Raw genomic sequence first — 21,331 nt, 5'->3', positions numbered from 1 at the left:
TTCTTCTTCCCGGGTTTCGGCACCACTGTAGCAAAGCTCGTTATTGAGGGAAGAAGAAGACAGGGTCGGCGATTCAGGTGAACAGTAAAGTTTTATTTTTTAAATGAGTGCACAACACTCGTAGTATGTGTGTGTGTGCTCTCTCCCTCTTCTCCCGGCTGCTCCTTCTGTTCTCCTTAAGAAGGTTGTCTCTCCGGCCCAATCACTAGAATAAACAGGTGTTATTTATTATTTCTGATTGGCCTGCTGATTAGCCGCCGGGCTCCAAGCCTGCTCTCCCCCCTCATTGGGTGTTCGATCATGCTTACCTCTCCACAATTATATTTATTATTAGATAAAGCAACATAATGCTTGGGTAATACATTTAAAATAATAGTTCAAGCCATGCAACCACCTGTCCGCTTGATCCCATTCCCTCTCATCTCCTGCAAGCCATTTCTCCTGCAGTCATACCAACACTGACTCACATAATTAACACATCTCTTGACTCTGGTCTATTCCCTACTTCATTTAAGCAGGCTAGGGTAACCCCACTGCTAAAGAAACCCAACCTGGATCAAACGCTACTTGAAAACCAAGATTTTGGAGAAAGTAGTGTTCAATCAAGTCCTGGACTTTCTTACTCAAAACAACCTCATGGACAACAAGCAATCTGGCTTTAAGAAAGGCCACTCAACTGAGACTGCCCTGCTCTCGGTCGTGGAGGATCTCAGACTGGCTAAAGCAGACTCTAAATCATCTGTCCTCATCTTGCTGGATTTATCAGCAGCTTTTGACACTGTAAACCACCAGATCCTGCTATCTACGCTTGAGTCACTGGGCGTCGCAGGCACTGTTATTCAATGGTTCAGTTCTTACCTCTCGGACAGGTCATTCAGGGTGTCTTGGAGGGGAGAGGTGTCCAACCTACAGCATCTAAACACTGGGGTACCCCAGGGCTCTGTTCTTGGGCCACTTCTCTTCTCTAGCTACACGGCATCTTTAGGAACAGTCATCCAGAAACATGGATTTTCCTACCACTGCTATGCTGATGATACCCAGCTATACCTCTCTTTTCACCCTGATGATCCCTCGGTTGCAGCTCGCATTTCAGCCTGCCTGTCAGACATTTCACACTGGATGAAAGATCATCATCTTCAGCTTAACCTCACGAAAACGGAAATGCTTGAAGTTTCTGCCAACCCGACTCTTCACCATAACTTCTCAATCCAGATGGATGGAGCAACCATTACTGCATCCAAAATGGTAAAAAGCCTTGGAGTAACGATTGATGACCAACTAAACTTCTCTGACCACATTTCTAGAACTGCTCGATCTTGCAGATTCGCACTCTATAACATCAGAAAGGTCCGACCCTTCCTATCTGAACATAAAGCTCAACTCATTGTTCAAGCTCTTGTTCTCTCCAAACTGGACTATTGCAACTCTCTACTAGCCGGGCTTCCAGCTAATTCTATCAAACCTCTTCAGCTGCTTCAGAACGCAGCAGCACGAGTGGTCTTTGATAAACCCAAAAGAGCACATGTCACTCCGCTACTCACCCGTTTGCTCTGGCTGCCAGTTGCTGCTCGGATCAAATTCAAAGCTCTGCTTTGCTCCTTCGTATCTGCTCTCACTTCTGCAGATGTATGTGCCCTACAGAAACTTGCGTTCTGTGAATGAACGTCGCCTCGTTGTTCCATCCCGAAGAGGTAGGAAATCACTTTCCCGAACTCTCACATTCAATCTGCCCAGTTGGTGGAATGAACCACCTCTTAAATAAACATGGTTTAAAGTAAATTAAAATTTGTCATCATTTACCCACCTCTAATATGTTCCAAACCTGTTAGATTTTTTTTTCTTTAGTTAAGCGCAAAACAATATATTTTGATTAAAGCTGAACATTTTTAACCGTTAAAAATAAATTATAACCAGTATAACAAAAGTATGGATTTTGGTTATAGGTTTTCTGTTTTCAGTTTAACAGATGAAAGAAACTTAAACAGGATTGGAACAAGTGAAGGTTGAGTAAATGACAGAATTACATTTTTTGGGTGAACTGTCCCTTTAAAGTGGAAGTGAAGCACTCAGTCAAGTTTACATTCATTTGTAAATTGATGTCCAGTTTAGTGAAAATATAATAAACAAACTCGATTAATGTAACCATTATTGAAGAAAAGAGCATGTTTTACAATAGTTTATATTTTTAGAGCTAGGGTGCAGCTATTTTGGAATATCACTGTCTGACGTCACAAGGTTGGTTCCGTTCCCTCATCTGAACAGATACAGTGGAAGTAATGGACTGAACACGGACACTGGAAAGCCTAATTTAACACAATGCATGAAGTTTTTTAATGTGCATCACAGAGCTGGTGCAAATACAAGCATTACATTTACAGTTAAAGTCAGAATTATTAACCCCCCTTTGAATTTTTTTTTCTTTTTTAAAATATTTTCCAAATGATGTTTAGCAGAGGAAGGACATTTTCACAGTATGTCTGATAATATTTTTTCTTCTGGAGAAAGTTTTATTTGTTTTATTTCAGCTAGAATAAAAGCTGTTTTTAATTTTTTTAAAGCCATTTTAAGGTCAAAATTATTAGCCCTTTTAAGTTATATTTTTGATAGTTTACAGAACAAACCATCGTTATACAATAACTTGCCTAATTACCCTAACCTGCATAGTTAACCTAATTAACCTAGTTAAGCCTTTAAATGTCACTTTAAGCTGAATACTAGTGTTCTGAAAAATATCTAGTAAAATATTATTTACTCTCATCATGGCAAAGATAAAATAAAACAGTTATTAGAAATGAGTTACTAAAACTATTATGTTTAGAAATGTGTTAAAAAAATTGGAAATTAGGGAAAAAAACAAACAAGGGGGCTAATAATTCAATGGGGCTATTAATTCTGACTTCAACTGTATGTCCGAAACATAAAAATACATTTTTAAATTTTTCTTTTATTACCGATCAATTGATGTGCTTTGGTCCACTCTCTGTTTTACGATGCCTGACTGCCCTCAATGTCTTTAACAAGATCTGGTACCTGACGTAATGGAGGCGGGTACTTTCACTTTTCACTATATAGCCCCTCACTTCTGTTCATGTTCAAACCAAACTAAGATCGGTGCAGTTTTTCACATCACAGGTTTTTTTGTACTTCATATTTAATGTTGAAAGATTATTGTAATCGTTGCATTAGTCTGAATGTAAATCACTGTGACGGGCAGCGCTGCACCAGTGTGAAAGAGTAGATCAAAGCACATCAAACGAACAGTATTTAAAAAAAAAAAAAGAAAAATAGTAAACATAAAAAAAGTTTAGATTTTAAACACAAGTCTGTTCCATGTATTTGTACCAGCTCTGCGATGCATGTCCACAACTTCACGCATTGTGTTAAATTAGGCTTTTCAGTCTTCATGTTCAGTCCATTACTTCCACGACATCAGTTCAGTTGAGGGAATGAAACCACCCTGTGACACAGCGACATTCCAAAATAGCTGCACCCTAGCTCTAAAAACTACAGTAAAACATGGCATTTTCTTCTAAATGGTTACATTAATCAAGTTTGTAATATATATTTTCATCAAAGTAGAAAACAATTCGCAAAATAATGTAAACTTGACAGACTGCTTTACTTTCATTTATATATTTTAAAAAACAAGACCAACTTTATATTAAGGCACCTTAACCACAGTACTTTAAAGTTAAATTAATAATATGGTACAGTGCACTTATTAAGTACTGCATATACATGTTTTTACATTGTATTATTGTAAAAACTTATTGTTGAGCCCTGTAATATTAATTTCTGTATTTCAGAGGCCACTTAAATTGTCCAAAAACAATATTTGACTTTCATGCATAATTGATTTAAATTGTTAACTCATTTAATTTTCTCTTTATTTAATGTGTTTTTAATCAACTAATGGTTAATTTAAAAAAAAGCTAATAACTACAACCTGAATAAAATAACAATATCGCAAATGCAGTACACTCAAAATTATAGTGCATTATCTGTGTGAATGAGTGGGAAAATATGTGGGGTGCACTGAGGAGGGAGTGGTTTCAGACAGCTTTTGTGTTGTCTTATTTCTGCTTGTGCTCAGATATTTGAGAGGTTTACATCATTTGGATTTTGCCTTTATTGATGTATATGGGCACTCTGCAAGCAGTGAAAAAAAATCCTTTTATATAAATTAAGACAATTCCTAATTTTATTGATGTTTCCTTTTGTTATTCAGAAATGTTCTGCATATCTTTTGTGAATATGTCTTGATAAGTTAAAAAAATGGCTCTGGGAATATTGTGAATTTCCTTTGTTTTCATAACTTCTCAGGTTAACTACTTTTTAATTTACTTTTATAGGGACACCTCCAATGTGAGGCAGTGGACAGCTAAAGATGTTGCTGACTGTTATTGCTAGACATTATTTAAATTTGATTATTTGCATTAAAATGTATATTACATTTTTAATCATACATGAATGTAATTGTGATGTATATTGATTAATAAAAGTAATTATTTAAGAAAAATGCAATTGTATTTTTTTTAAATCTATAAACATGTATAGATAGATAGATAGATAGATAGATAGATAGATAGATAGATAGATAGATAGATAGATAGATAGATAGATAAATAGATGTCTATTGAATTTGTGATTAAACTTGTTTGCACAAACCATAAATTAAGAGAGATAGGAAAAACAAGCATTAAAAAATAAAATGGTGCTTCAAAGCACTCAAGGTGGTTCCTGGTCATTCTTAATAAGAGGGTTCCTCAGAGAACTGCTCCTTTTGAAATGGTGCCTAGAGGTTCTTTAGAGGGTTCCGCCGGCATGGCAATGTGAAGAACCCCAAAAAGTGCCTCCATGAACCTTTCATTTTTACAGTGTTAATAAGAGGGTTCCTCCAGGAACCCTTGGAAGTTCCTCAAAGAACTGCCCTTTTTTGAAATGGTGCCTAGTGGTTCTTTAGAGGGTTCCGCCGTTGTGGCAATGTGAAAAACCCCAAAAAGTGCCTCCAGGAACCTTTAATTTTTACAGTGTAGGCTATCAGTGGGCTATAAATAGCCGGCCGGATGACGAGCTAATTCAAGGCTATGCTCAGACTATGAAAATAGCATATATTTTTAAATACCCAAACACCTTATATGCAATCGCATACAAGGCTTTCCCTAGACTTTCCCTACTTGAAGGAATATCATACATATTACAAGGTATTTTGCCAAAAAAAGACAGGTAAGCAAATTTAAAGAGCCCATATTATGGGTTTTGAAAATGCCCTTCCATGTAGTGTGTAACATAGCTCTAAGTGAACTGAAATATCCAGCTAAGGCTTAAATCTGTAAGTGTACAGTGTTTAAAACTATTGATTCATCTATAAAAGAGTCGACTCATAGTGCTTCAAACAAGTCGTCTTAATAACGAGTCATTAGGTTTTTCGTGATGACGCGGCTACGAAACACAAGTAGTTGCGGTGCAAACCCGGGACATTTGAAACCTGCGGCCCCGCCCACTAACACAGAAAAAAAGCTCCACACACACACACACACACACACACACACACAGAGAGACACACACAGACACCGGTCGAATGAAGTCACGCAGTGCAGATGGATATTATTGACAGTCTAATTAAAGATGAAACCTCAGCAATATAGCCCAGCCTTGAGCAGATTGAGTGCTTCTGGAAATTACATGCTTAAAAAGAAGACTTCATCGGTTTGTTAAAGGAAGGAGCAGTAAAGACTGTCAGAACATGGATCAGTTTCTTCCACCATTTCACAAGTGTAAGTACGTGCGATTAAAATTATTGCCTCGTTTACTCTAGCTTGCAAATTATGCATTTAGTTGTGTTTTGTTACTTGTAACCGCATGTACTGTATCAGGTTAACTCTTTATTTTCTCATATCGCGTGTAAAGCCACGTTGAAAACACGACGCGTGCCGATTTGTTTACGGATCGCCAGCTATTCCTACACACATGCAACGGTCAAGTTTCAAAATATTTCAGCTCAGATTCAAGGGAGCTGTCTAAGTTGCACCCAGCAAGCTGAACTGGCGCTCTAGTCTAGGCGAACGGTGAGTGCGTGTGTGTGTGTTGCGCAGGGCCGGTTCAGCAAGCTGAACTGCCGCTCTAGGTTATGGACGATCACTCCGCCCTCAACCCGAAAGTGAAAACGAAAGTGACCCGTTAGCAACGTGAGGACCGGGGGTGTCGCAAATATAACCGAGGACGCGGGTGGTGAGGGAGGTGTCGCGCACGTCTCCCTCTCTATTGGTGTTGTGTCTTCTAAGGAGGAGGAGGAGGTGTGTGCGTGTGTGTCTGTGAAAAGAGCAGGTTAAGGGCTCCTCGCCAGTTCTTGGAGTTTTTGCTCAATAAAATAGTTTGTCATCTGTTTTTTTTAAGTCCATAGTCTGTATTTACATTCACCCACTGGCAGCCAAAATCCACACCTTACACTATGAAGCGTGTATGCACCACTGTGACTACTTTTATATTGTTGATTAGCTGCTGGGCATTTCACTCTGTCTCGCGCTGAAGGCTGTCAGTTTCGACCAATCACAACAGGCTGTCATCGGTCCAATCAGCGCAGATTAGCTTCGCGCTGAGGACGGGTTTGGGTACAAATGAATCGCTGAACGATTCATATGGGAGTCGCTGGGATAATTAGGTAAAAATAAATGCAGATTATAAGACCATCAAAGTGTTTTTTGACCTTGCATGCATATTAGACTGTTGTTGGAGACCCTTGAAACCTAAATATGACCCTATTTCATGTATAATATGGGCTCTTTAAGTTTTTTTGGGCTAGAGATGGGTTACACATAGCCGGACTAGATTGGGTCTATACTTCACAGAGAAACTGAAACTACGCCTATTACTTGCAGGAACCTCATAATTGTTATTGACCTTTCTTGCATGACATCATGCGTATCACAAGCTTTATTTAGCAGAAAAACAACATGCAACCAATATTAAGGTTATTCGGGCTAAAATTGGGTTACACGTAGCCGGGCTAGATCTGGTCTATACTTCACCTAGCCGGTGAAATGACGGCTCTTGCTTGCTGGGTATAAACAAGACCAGACATGCGCAAAGCAACCGGGAATAAAAGATGTGTTCAGTTTGCTAGGATCATCAATCATCATCAAATGTGATCAAGAGTAAGTTTCACATGTTTAAAATGTTTTAAAACATGCATGTGTGTAATGAATTACAGCGATTTAGCTTAGCTTACTTCATCAGCACAGCTGCGTCTTAGAACAATTATAAAGGAAGATGCTTCAATCCCGGTTTGTGGACATTAAATAAGGTTTATTTTGCACATTAACATAACAGATATTCATACAGCAGTGGAGATTAACCTGTATCATGTCACATTTGCGTGCAGAAAGAGTGCAAAGATAAACAGGCGCTCTGTCTGTGTGTGTGTGTGTGTGTGTGTGTGTGTGTGTGTGTGTGTGTGTGTGTGTGTGTGTGTGTGTGTGTGTGTGTGTGTGTGTGTGTGTGTGTGTGTGTGTGTGCGCGCGCGCGCGCGTGAACTTTGTTTGACTGCGATGCAACTGCACAATAAATACTCATTAGTAAAGATCTTACTGTAGTATTTCTCACAAACGCTACGTGAGATCTGCTTCCTTTAAGTCTGTCTGTTGTCTAATGCAGGTGAGGGAGGAGATTAAGGCACACAAAGGCACGTAGAAATGGTGGGCGGGGAGGACTAGCCTTAAAGGAACAGTACACCAAAACCGCCACCCAGTGAAAAAATGTATAAGTAGGAATAATAAAACAACATAAAACATTAAAGGTATAATAAAACATCTGATGGGTGTTTTGAGCTGAAACTTTACAGAAACATTCTGGAGACGCAAAACACTTATTAAATCTGAAAAAAGGGCTAACCTAGGTGCCTTTTTAATGTGTTCAAGAAAACCTTAAACATTTGAAATTTTAGTTGCATAATTTCATAATAATAAACTTAATATTTATTTTACAGTGTGGGAACGCACAGAGAATTGCTGTCTGCCAGAGGGATGACCCACCATTACCCAGCATTATCTTGGAGGAGTGAGTCATGGCTGGCTTGGAAAATCTAGAATTGCTGAACTGGATTTGTACAAGTATTGCCCAAATTAAAATCACCCACAAACAAACTTGTATTAAGTTTGACACCAATTCACTGCTACAACATTTGTGGAAATATTACTGCATTGATTCATTGATTGATTGATTGTGTTGCTAATATTTTGAGATGCAGCTTTTATGCTTGTTTTATATTTTATGCAATACTCAAATTCTGCTGTAAATTAAATATATTTGTTTAACATTGTATGTACCATTTTGTTATCAGAGGAACATGTTATTTGGCAAAAATGAATTTTGTGTGTAGTTATGTTTTACGTTTTATGAATGAGTAATTTTCATTAATAAATGAGTAAATTGTGGTGGATTTGCTTAAATTATAGAAGCATTTTTTTTATTTACATTTTCAATAGTGTCTTAACTTTTTCTGATTTGGGCTTGTATATAAAGTGTTTGGATTTTTCTGTTTCTAATGGACTTGGGGGCACCTTGTGTTTAACAGAATAAACTCAATGTTTGGAATCATTTGAGAGTAAGTAAACTATCTCTTTAACAGTGAAAACTAGCAGCTATTAGCTATGTTTCCACCCAAAATGCGAATGAACTTCATGCGCAAACTGGATTATCGCATTTAAGGGGTTTGAATAAAGCAGCGTTTTTATCCGACGAGTCAAAGCAAAATCGTCACTTCCTGATTAACTGGCACCAAATATCAACAGTAAAACTGAATTCACTGCGGTAGGAGAAGCTGCGTCAATCTTTTCTTTATATGACTTGTGCCTCAGAAGGCAATCCTGACACGCAGTGACCGCGTGGTGGCGTTTGAAGGTGTCAGACGCGGAGCAGAGACGCTCTTGATTCTGGAGGTCATTAATATATTAAGACTTAAGCCTGTTTCACACGGCAAGCGTCAGCAGCGCGTGTGTTTTGTGAGCGTCGCTGAAGCAGCAGTGCCGCGATAGTTTCGGCACTGGGTCTATTTTTGCCGCGCTGCTCACGCTCAATTAAAGTGACAGTGCATTGATAATGACCAAAACACAATGAATGACAGTAAAAAGTAGCAATTTACCCAATAAATGCGGTAATAATATCCACTGATTTATATATAGTCAATCAAATGAACTTAAACGATTAAAAACTGCAACAAACTTTTATTTAGGTCCGAAATATTTATTTACGGGAGTTGTAGTCCATAGCGAAGTGTATTGTGGGTAGTGTAGTTCCACACACATGCTGGATGATGTGAGCTCGCTGTGTGCTGTGCAGCTGAAGCAGAGGAAAAAAGCTTTATTCGGCTTTGTTTTATGTTCACTCAAGTTCCTTGAGAAGCTGTTTGCACTGTGAACCTGACAACACGAAAATAAGTAAAAGAAGGGCGTGCATTGATTACTTTTGTCCGTCTCATCTTTTGCACGAGCTGTTCTGCCGCTGGACATTACTGAAGCGGAGAAAGTAACACTAGTTTGATCATGTATAAATATCATTATAACTATATCGTATAAGTATTATTATAACTAGGCCTACAACGACCTGACAATAAAAAACCAAATGACATGATATCACAGGCGATTGTCTTCTGAGTGCACCAGACATAAATGACACTCCTCATAGAGCTTGAGAAGCACACAGTACTGTATGATCTATGTCATTTGTAAAATAAAGACTTGCAGGTTAAAGAAACAGCATAGGAGGAGGTTGCAGCGAGCCTTGGTGCAGATGAAAAGTTTTTTTAAAAGTGTATTTGTATATAGAGAGAGATAGTGTTACCCCTAGTTCGTTAAAAAAAATAAAGAAAAAGGACCTCCACTTAAATAACCTTTATTTATTTCACAAAAACACTTTGGTAGCCGATGAGCAGAATAATCACAATTAGGTTTTCATATCAGGTGCAAACGTGCAATATTTTCAAGCTAATTTGGGGCATACCCCAGTCTTAGATAATGTGCAAATATGCAATACTCGATTGTCTTTATAATAGTAATTCAAAACAGTAACATAAACCACCTCCTGAAACAGAGCCAGAAAAGACACACTTATTACATTACCATCAATATCAAAGCATAAAACATTTAAAATACAACATCCATCACAAACCTTTTAAACCTCAAAGACAACTCTTACAATACACGTACAAAATACAAATACACAGCATGTAGCAAACATGTATCGCAATCATTGATCACATACCTGGACACAGCTATGATAGCTGTTACCCAGCATTAGCAACACCCAGTAACACCTGCTGCAGACATCTCCGACTGCACATCCTATTTTAATACACATGATTACAGGCATTACCCCACTTAAAACGTCATATAACATGATTCTTCAAATTTGGCTTTACCTCAAAAACCATTGACGCTGCCCAACCTTCCATAGCTGGTCCACATCTGATCGGCGTTGTCTGCCTGGCGTGCATGCCACACTTCCTCCTTACAACTGCTGCTCCATTCATAACAGCAGAGCATGATCGGAATTTACCGTATTTCACTTAGCTCTTACTGATCATCGTCCCGATGATCTCTTAAACAGTGGGCCTACTTGAGTAATTTTTTTCCAAAACTTCTTAAAATTCTAGTCCCTTTTAATTTTACCAAAAATCAAGAATCAAATGTAACTTCCCACCTCTTCCTCTACTCTTGCAGACCCCACTGACCAAGGTAGATTAAATGGGTTTGAATGCTTCCCTTCTGTTTGCCTGCTAGACCGCCGTACTTGGTTTGTAGGTGATTTAAACACTTCTTCATAAATGTATTCCTCTGAATCTGTTTGGTCAACAATTTCTATACACGACTCAGGTTCTGACTGGCATTCTCCCTCTGATACAGTGTCGGCTAAGACCTCCCCCCTAATAACCCATGCATCCTCCATTTCCTCATCGGAGACTACCTCACGGTGGCTCTGTACATCCTGACTGGATGACTCTCTGATACCCGGATGGTCTTAATTCTGTTCTATGAATATTCTTCGGTGGCCAAGAACCATCTACTGGGGCAATTGTATAAACAGCTTTTGAGTCATCCGGTTGAGCTATCACTTTACAGGGTGTAGGCATCCACAAATCCTAAATCTTATGCTGTCCTGAAAAATTATGATTTCGGCGATAAACCAATTGGCCCACATGCAAAGAACTTTGTACTGAAGGTGGACCCATCGGTCTCTTCCTTGTTTCTACAGCATGCTCCATCTGTCCCCTTGCTCTCTGATAGGCCTCCTCAAATCGCTCCTGATGCTCCAAGACCCATTCGTCCACGGTTTCATTGTGCTCTAACTGATTCACCCCAAACAAAATATCAAGAGGCAGCTTTGGTGATTGCCCAAACACCAAAAAAATAAGGGCTATAGCCAGTGGTAGCATGTTCCGTGGTGTTATAAGCAAAGACTACTTCTGGCAAATATTCTACCCATATTCTTTTCTTTGCTGGTAAAAGAGTTCTCAGCAAATCATGTAGGGTTTGATTGAACCTTTCGCATTGACCATTGCCCTGGGGGTGATAGGGGGTTGTTCTACTCTGCTTTATACCATACATCTTACATAAGTTCCTGACAACCTCATCTTCAAAACACCTCCCCTGATCCAAATGAATCCGCTGAGGGACTCCATACCACTCCATATGGATCCACTCCCCAACCAGTGCTTTGGTCACAGTCCCTGCTTTTTGATCCCTGGTAGGCACAGCAACTACAAGTTTTGAAAACACATCTGTAAAAATTAATACATTTTCCTAGCCATTGCTGGAAGGCTCGAGGACAGTGAAATCCATAGCCACCACTTCAAACGGTTTGCTCGCTAACAAACTGCTTGTCTCAGTTACTAGCTTAGCCACTGGAGTCTTTGCTACAATACATCTTTCACATTTCCTACAATAGTCTTCAATATCATGAAACATACCTGGCCAGTAACATCTAGCTCGGATTAGTTTGAAAGTTCGTTCCACCCCCTGATGTCCATGTTCGTCATGCAATCCCCGAAGAACTTCCTCCCTTAAACTCTGTGGTAAAAGCACTTGTTTTATTTGGCCTAGCCTTGTATCGACAAATCTACGGTACAAAACTCCTTTCTCCTCCACCATTTTTTCCCACTGCCGTAGAAGCTCCAGTGTTCTACCGTCCTCCTCACCTCTAGCTAATCTATCCGGCTTCATCCGCTTACCCCAATAGACGAGAAACCTTGCAATGACAGGATCGGCCTGCTGCTGATCAGCCCAAACCTCTGGTGAAAACAATGGGAAACTGTATGTGGTTGTCTGCTCATTAACCAACAATATTTGACCCTCCTCTGGGGGCAAACTACCACAGCTTTCACCCTGTACCGGTTTGGGCACTGACTGAGTCTGACGTGACAATGCGTCTGCACCCATATTTTGACGTCCTGGTCGATACTGAATTTCAAACTTAAATCTAGCAAGCTCAGACACCCACCGTTGTTCAATAGCTCCAAATCTTGCTGTCTGCAAATGGCTCAATGGATTATTGTCTGTCAATACAATAAACTTGTGACCTAATAAATAGTCACGAAACTTGTCTGTGACAGCCCATTTCAGTGCTAACAGTTCTAATTTCATTGCACTATAATTTTCCATATTTCGCTCAGTTGGTCTCAACCCACGGCTTGCATATGCAATTGGCCTTCTTCCTCCCTCCCCATCTTGGGATAAAATGGCTCCTAAACCCTGATGACTAGCATCAATCTCCAAATAAAAGGGTTTTTTGAAGTCTGCATATGCCAACACCGGGGCAGTGATCAACTTTTGTTTTAAGGTCTGAAATGCAAACTCACAATCCGGACACCACAACTCAGAAAAAGACACCCTCCATGCCTTTGCTTTACCTGCTTTTGGTGTAGCCTGTACTGCCAAGGCATGCAGAGGTGCTGCTAACTGTGAGAAATTTTTCACAAATCGTCTATAATTGCCAGAAAAACCGAGAAATGATTTGAGCTCTGATACTGTAGCAGACCTTGGCCAATTTGCCACAACCTGGGTTTTCTCAGGATCTGTGGCCACCCCTTCTGCTGATATTACATGCCCAAGATAACCTACTTGCCGCTGAAATAGAGAACATTTGGTCCATTTAACCTTCAGACCACATTCTCGAAAACGGGAAAGCACAAGTTCAAGCAGACTCAAATGTTGAATGAATTACAGCTCTTATATCCGCTGTCTTGCTGACCTTCTTTGTCTTAATCCACAATCTTCAACTCTTCGGCTTATGTCACTGTTTTTAACACTCTACTTTGCACCATCCTGCCACCAATGAAACCAAAAACTAAGAAAAATAAATAAATAAATAAACAATCCTAAATAGATAAGACAACTATTTATGACGCCAAACTGTTAACCCTAGTTCATTAGAAAGAAAATAAAGAAAAAGGACCTCCACTTAAATAACCTTTACTTATTTCACAAAAACACTTTGGTAGCCGGTGAGCTACCTAATCATAATTAGGTTTTCATATCAGGTGCAAACGTGCAATATAATCACAATTAGGTTTTCATATCAGGTGCAAACGTGCAATATTTTCAAGCTAATTTGGGGCATACCCCAGTCTTAGATAATGTGCAAATATGCAATACTCGATTGTCTTTATAATAGTAGTTCAAAACAGTGACATAAACCACCTCCTGAAACAGAGCCAGAAAAGACACCCTTATTACACTACCATCAATATCAAAGCATAAAACATTTAAAATACAACATCCATCACAAACCTTTTAAACCTCAAAGACAACCCTTACAATACACGTAAAAAATACAAATACAAATACACAGCATGTAGCAAACATGTATCGCAATCATTGATCACATACCTGGACACAGCTATGATAGCTGTTACCCAGCATTAGCAACACCTGCTGCAGATATCTCCGACTGCAAATCCTATTTTAATAAACATGATTACAGGCATTACCCCACTTAAAACATCACATAACATGATTCTTCAAACTTGGCTTTACCTCAAAAACCATTGACGCTGCCCAACCTTCCATAGCTGGTCCACATTATCTGATCGGCGTTGTCTGCCTGGCGTGCACACCACACATCCTCCGCACAACTGCCGCTCCATTCATAACAGCAGCGCATGACCGGAATTTACCGTACTTCACCTAGCCTACCCCATTACCGTAAATACTCTACAATTTACAACCATTACAATAGATTGATCTCTGCAGCAGCTGCCGAAGAACTGCGTGCTGCAGACGCAGCTGGTGTGAAAGGCAAACGCCTGCGTGCTGCTTCTGCTCTCCATAGCGCTGCTCCATAGACTGTAAAATATATGGACGTAGCATCCATGACGTCACCCATAGGTTTCTGAACACTGCAAAAGAAGCTACAAGTAGGCGCGGCCAACCGTCGCCATTTTGTTCGCGCGTCATCGCACCCACGGCGGGATACCAAACAAGGGCAAAGAGGCGGAGAGTGAGCGGAGCTACAGACACCTGCTGGCACTTTGCTTAGACCTGGCAGACAGACTTTACTTTGGGAGAAACGCTTGATACTTTATTACCTGCGACTCGTTTGTGTTCTGACCACATGTGCTTGGCTGTACACTATATCAATAAAGTGTTTAGACTTTTAAAAACACTGTAGTAATACTTTGAGCCACTAAGCATTGTTCTTATGACGTTTATCTACAGGAGGAAAACGCGAATTACTTCCAAACACTTCAGATATAGTGTGTGTTAGTAAATGCAAGACTATTGATGAACTCCAGCATAACACTGTATGATAACGCTTCAGATGACAGTTCTAGAGCCGACAGCTAATCAATCTGTCACATTCTGGAGTGCTTTACGGGTCTAAAGAAAAATATTAATGATAAATGATCTTAAATAAAACAAATACATTTATAGAGATGGTATACAAGTATATAACTTTACTCACATGGGAAATGGAGGCCACATGAATGGTTTGTGAGCACAATTAAGTGCACACAGCATCCCATATCATCTGATAATTGTAAGAAATAAGTCCAAAAGGCAGCTGACTGTGTAAAATCACATAAAACAAAACAAAAATACGATGAACATGCCGAGATCAGTGGCTAATCTGCCGGATTCAGCTGAGGTGAAGTGACGCCGACCAGCGAGACCTAGCTGTCACTCAAGTGGCCACGCCCTTAATTATGCAAACTTAATATAACAAACTTAGTTGTCATGGAGGGTAATAATAGCTATATGAACCAAAATCGTTCTTTGTACCAGGCTGTAAACACCTTTTTTTCTGCTGTAAAGTTGGCCATTCTAACAGTGGGTTCAATTGCAATTTGCTCTATTATGGAGCCCGGACTAGCGGAATTTTGATGAATTTGCAGTTTCAGTTACTTCCGTATTGGCTTCCTGAGGGAGAGCGGGAGGTTGCCGCTTGCGCTGCTCACGCTCTGCTCACGCACTGCTTTCGCTTGCGGTGTGAAACAGGCGTAATACTTAAACGGTAAGAAATTTTAGAATGACAAAAACAACAGTTTAGATGGTTTGTCCATTTACGCACACTTTCATCACATTTTAATGCGCATACTGAAATTTTGTGCAGTAAAAGTGTTTCCATCGTAGTTCATGCGCATATTTTCTTTTTAGTTTATCCTACTCAGTTATGCTCATTATTTTTTTATGCGCATTCTCAAAATTTATGCGCATCATGGCGTTTCCATCAACCGTTTTTTTTAATGTGCATATGCAAAATGTGCATAAAAAATAGGTGGATGGAAACATAGCTAATGACATCCATAGTACACTGTAAATTATTTTTGGGGCTTGTAAATAAAGATAGCAAAATTAAAGTACATTTTACAAATAAATCATTTTGTCTTTTTACTTAATGTCACGTTTAATTCAATAAGCTACTTAATATTTCGTAATTTATTTTGCTTAAATACAATGGTAAATTCAAATGGACATGCCCAAGTAATATTTACTTAGTGTTTCGTAATATATTGAACTAATGCAACAAAAAAGACATGCGCGGGTAAATCTAACTCCACAAAGTAAGGAAGTCTATGCGGATGCTCTGATTCAAACTTGGTGGCTGGAGCAACCGAAGATTTCCTCACACAGACTAAAGCTGCGGTCACACTAGAGTTTTTGTGTGCGAAATTCTGTCGTATGCATAGACTGTAAAATATATGGACGTAGCATCCGTGACGTCACCCATAGGTTTCTGAAGAGCGCAAAAGAAGCTGCAAGTAGGCGTGGCCAACCGTCGCCATTTTGTTCGCGCGTCATCGCACCCACAGCGGGATACCAAACAAGGGCAAAGAGGCGGAGAGTGAGCGGAGCTACAGACACCTGCTGGCACTTTGCTTAGACCTGGCAGACAGACTTTACTTTGGGAGAAATGCTTGATAATTTATTACCTGCGACTCTTTTGTGTTCTTACCACATGTGCTTGGCTGTACACTATATCAATAAAGTGTTTAGACTTTTAAAAACACTGTAGTAATACAGTGAGCCACTAAGCATTGTTCTTATGACGTTTTTCTACAGAAGGAAAACGTGAATTACTTCGCGCGTTCGAGACCTAGCTGTCACTCAAGTGGCCACGCCCTTAATTATGCAAACTTAATATAAACTAATATAAAGGAAACAGATGAGTTATAAAAAAATTCACCCCCCTCACAATTGTCATGGAGGGTAATAATAGCTATATGAACCAAAATCGTTCTTTGTACCAGGCTGTAAACACCTTTTTTTCTGTTGTAAAGTTGGCCATTCTAACAGTGGGCTCAATTGCAATTTGCTCTATTATGGAGCCAGGACTAGCGGAATTTTGATGAATTGCAGTTTTAGTTACTTCCGTATTGGCTTCCCGAGGGAGAGCAGGAGGTTGCCGCTTGGTCGTACAGCACTGCGAAAAGGGACGGGATGATTAGACATTAAAAAAGCGAGTGATTTGCTCCATGTTTAAAATTTCTGTCCAGAGAGGTCATGTTTTGATCCTCGATTGGTCTCACGCAGTCATGTGATGCGATTTCGCAGGTCAGAGTTCAACAAGCTTGAACTTTGCACGGCAGCGACCTGCGAAACTTGACGCATGACTTTGCGTTTTCTGTCTGATGCATTCGTGTGCGTATAAATGGAAGTCTGTGGGAAGAAAAGTCCAGTGTGACCACAGCTTGATGTGATATTTACAAGGGTTACATTATTTGTTTATTGATCAATTTGGTTTTGTTTGCCGAAAGGTCTAGAGCTCCTGTCTGCAGTTTTGGTGGTTAAAGAGAATGCATGAAGTGTTGTTTGAGTGAGTTTGCTAAAGATCCCATAAGCATATTAGCAAACAACATATGTGTCTAAAACAACTGTTGCATTCTAAATATAATCTACAGAGAAGTATAATCTACAGTGAACTTAAAGATGATTTTTTTTACGAATAAGTGTCCAAGCATTGCGGTAAATTGCAATAAGGACATAATTAACCGAACATTACCCTCCATGCTGTCTGCACTATAAACAGCCCTGAGAGGCCAAAACATGACATAGAAAGATGTATTTATTAATCCATCCCCATTAACATATGCAAATATACTCCTTATTAAACTATAGTGATATATATTCTAATAACGTTACTGAGTATGTTCAGGCAGCCTCAGTACTTGTGAATATTTATTGCTGATAATTGAATAGTCCAAAATAAATTAACTGACCAAATTTTAAATCAGTAATATTAAATGTTCATTCAATTTTCTGACATTAACATCTAATATGATCAACAGATTGCTCTCACTATTCAAGCTCGTGTAAGGTAAGATGGATAACACATTGATACACTAACATATTGAACATATATGTGTGTGTGGTTGACAAAAAAAGTGTTGATTTGACTACTAAATTGTAAATGTGTAACATTTTATTTCATTTATCTTTATCTTAATCTGTTAATGGGAACAGAAGCATAATCACAACCCCCCTGTAGTCAGCCTTTCTACAAAAACTGGACTACTTTCACTCAACCAGGTAAATGGATATACTGCACATCCAATTTCCAGCAGTTACCTGACTTGTTAGATAAGTAGTTATATGTAGATGGAGATTTACACTGTTACTGGTTAATGACCACACAAATGTACTTTTGTTTTAATCAGCAATTTGAAGACAAGCAAGATATTGTGATATGCTGCCTGCTTTCCTACATGGGGAGAATCATCACAGGAGCTCATTGAAGACTACCAGGTACATTTAAAATGTCTAAATTAGTTTTTACTTTGGATGTTTTTTCTTTTTAAGTGTTAAAGACTGAAAAAAAAAACTTTCTAACGTTAATCACTTTATGCAACAGAGACAAGGTCTTAACATCAATACTGTCTATTATAGCAAAACGCAAGAGATAACATTGCAACTAACAGTACAGTATTTTAATAAACTTTGAACTTATTTGTTTGTTTGACAGGATGTCGAGAGACCTGCTTAAAGACTGCTTCACCAATCGTTGCGAATATCATTGTACTGGGCATTACTACAAAGATGCCAACATAGATGGCCCCATTATTCTGTCTGAAAGGACTTCTTAAATTTGTTTAAGAAGTTTAATTCAAATTAAAGTACTCATTGAAAATGTCTGGCGGTGTTTTTAATTAAGAAACCGTTGCAATGCATCACCATATTTATTTAACATTTTGAAGTAAAGTTTACTCAGGATAACAAAATAAGATGAATCTTGGATAAAATAAAAATCTAAAAATAGTAATATATTTATTAATTAGTATTTGTTAATGTACTAATAATTTTGGTTAAACTTTACTTGCTTCTTTTTAAGTAAACCCTACTCCTCATTTTTTGGCTGCTGCTTTCCAATATTCTTCAATATGTCATTATTTGAGTTCAACAGAAAAAAGAAACTGCTTTGGAACAAGGGGGATGTGTAAATGATTTAAATTTTTTACATTTTTTGGGGCTGTCCCTTCGAAGAACTGTACAAAATGAGAAGTTTCCACTAGCATATTAAGCTTATTAAAGGCTTCAAATGAAAATTTGCTATATTTTTAAAATATGTTGTGAATGAATTTATAGGATGAACTCTAGAGGGTCGTCAAGTAAAAGGTCAGATACAGTTATTTCTTATAAAGCACTTAAAATTTATTTCTGGTAGAAAGTAAAAAACACTGCAGTGTTTGGGTACTCTGTGGTTTTATATATTGAGTTATAGAGGCAGTTATCAGATGCAATCTGAGCTGCATGCAATGTTTTTAAATGGGCTCACCTAACCCCTCACAGTGACATCCCTAGTTCCGTTGAGTGCTTTGTGTCTGACATTGCATTGAGTATGCAGTCTCAGCTTGACAATCCAAGTCTGCATCCATATACTATTGGACTTTTTTGGATCCCTACACCCTTTATTCCTTCGAAACTGTCAGTCCTGAAGGATCCCCTTCAAAGAGATTGGAGCATAGGGATGATCCATTCTGAATGGAATGCAACTTAGAATAAAATGTTTAAATACACAGGTGAATCCTTCACAGAATCGTTTACTAAATGTGACTCACACACATAATTCCCCTTCCCATCACATCAGCGTCAATAATCACTAACTATAGTTATAAAAATCCAACAAAAATTAATGCGAATATTAATCATACGGCTTATGGTAAATGTGGTTTGCTTTAATTTTGAAGTAACACACTTTTCATCACAAATAAAAAAGCATTTAATAACAGGGAATAATTCATTGCTAATCACAAATAAAACAAAAAATAATAATAATAATACAGACAAACACAGTGCTTTGTGGAGGTTAAAACAATCACAAAATAAATAATTATCCGTAACATTCAAGAATGTGCAAGCAAAATCAGTGAGGTGTTCATTAAATGCTTTGAAGTGATACTAAAAGAAGCAAGGATATATAATTTCACTTGATTTTGTCCTCGCAACTTTTCCTTAATGCGTTTTTCCCTTGAACCCTGAAGGGGTAGAGCTAGACCCAACACAACGAGAATGCACAAATAAGAATTGAGAGGTACCCATTAGCCTTGTTCATAAGCAACCAGACACTACGTCATCATTGTCGTGGTCTTCACAACATGGACCGGTATTTCACGGCTTCTCTATCACCACGTCTAAAACTCAGGATCAAAAATGTTGAAAGGATAGTAGGTCAACATTTATCAGCTGAAGATGGAACCTATACATATACAAATCATTTGCTGAACAATTTATACGCAATTATCAAAGCAAGACAACTAGCTGGTGCTAGTACCTTTAGCAAAATGATAACTGCATGTGCTTGTCTGGGTCACTATCTATCTGTGCACAGCTACAATGTGTGCATGGCTGATCTCTTGATTTTGTTTCTTTAGATCAAAGGTTCTTTAGGTTTTGATTCTTGGACTGTTTTTGGATTATGATTTTTCTAGCGACTTTTCTACCTGCCCTGACCGTTGCCTGTTTCATGGACTACTCTTTTTGGATTGCCTTTGCTATTAAAGTTTTGTTTCTCTTTTGACCCCTGCCTGCTGACCATTCTCTCAAAATACAGCTGCACATGGAACTCTGTCTCAGTGCAACACCTGCATCATTACAGAATACTGAGCCACATGTGTTCCAGCATCTATGGATCCTGCTGCCAGTCTGCTCCCAAGATAGCTTCCTGTCCCGATTCTTTTCTTGTCATGATTTCTGTTCACGTGTTTCACAAATTGCTATCAGCTGAGCTGCAGAAATGGCCACCAGATTCCTCAGACTCCCCTGAATGGTGGGCTCCAGATCACTCTGAATTCCCTGAATGGCGAGTGCCAGATCCCTCTGACTCCCCCTAATGGTGGGGCCCAGATAACACTGAATTCCTGAATGGTGGGCACCAGATCCCCAATAATTGCTGTTTTATGGCAGACAAGTGGTTCACAAATTAAGATATTAATTCCAGTGTTGGTGCTGAATTATATTATGCATGTTATACAAAGTATTACATTTATAAACATATATTATCATATACATATGTTAGACATTGTTTAGACTGTAGACATTCACGCCCACATTTACATATATCTGGACAAAACAGCTATGTGTCTCTTTGTATTAAATAAAACTGACAATGACTTTCAACACCAAATGTACTTATATTTAAACAAATTTACCAAGGTGCTTACCAGCAGGTAGGAGTGCAGAGTTATCATTAAAAGGACTGGGAACAGCACCAACTTACAGCTCCAAATTTGGATTCAAATTCACACATGGGCCATTTAAGGCAAAGATTTAGTAAAATTTAATCTGAACGTGAGCCTAATGTGGCCCATGTGGAAAATGGTAAATTTAGCCCAAATGATGGAGGG

At 38.8% G+C, this 21,331-nt stretch overlaps 1 protein-coding gene across 1 annotated transcript in view; it reads left to right on the top strand.

The window, feature by feature from the left end:
- The first annotated feature begins 20,083 nt into the window (after positions 1-20,083).
- The window catches only part of bag4 (BCL2 associated athanogene 4), a 10,457-nt gene continuing 9,209 nt past the window's right edge, over positions 20,084-21,331 (top strand). Inside the window, exon 1 of the mRNA XM_056464299.1 lies at positions 20,084-20,152. Within this exon, the coding sequence (XP_056320274.1) occupies positions 20,084-20,152 (69 nt within the window). The remainder of the gene's footprint in view (positions 20,153-21,331) is intronic.

The sequence above is a fragment of the Danio aesculapii genome, chromosome 8, assembly GCF_903798145.1.
Source record: "Danio aesculapii chromosome 8, fDanAes4.1, whole genome shotgun sequence".
Classification (NCBI taxonomy): domain Eukaryota; kingdom Metazoa; phylum Chordata; class Actinopteri; order Cypriniformes; family Danionidae; genus Danio; species Danio aesculapii.
This window is presented reverse-complemented; position numbering and strand designations above follow the sequence as displayed.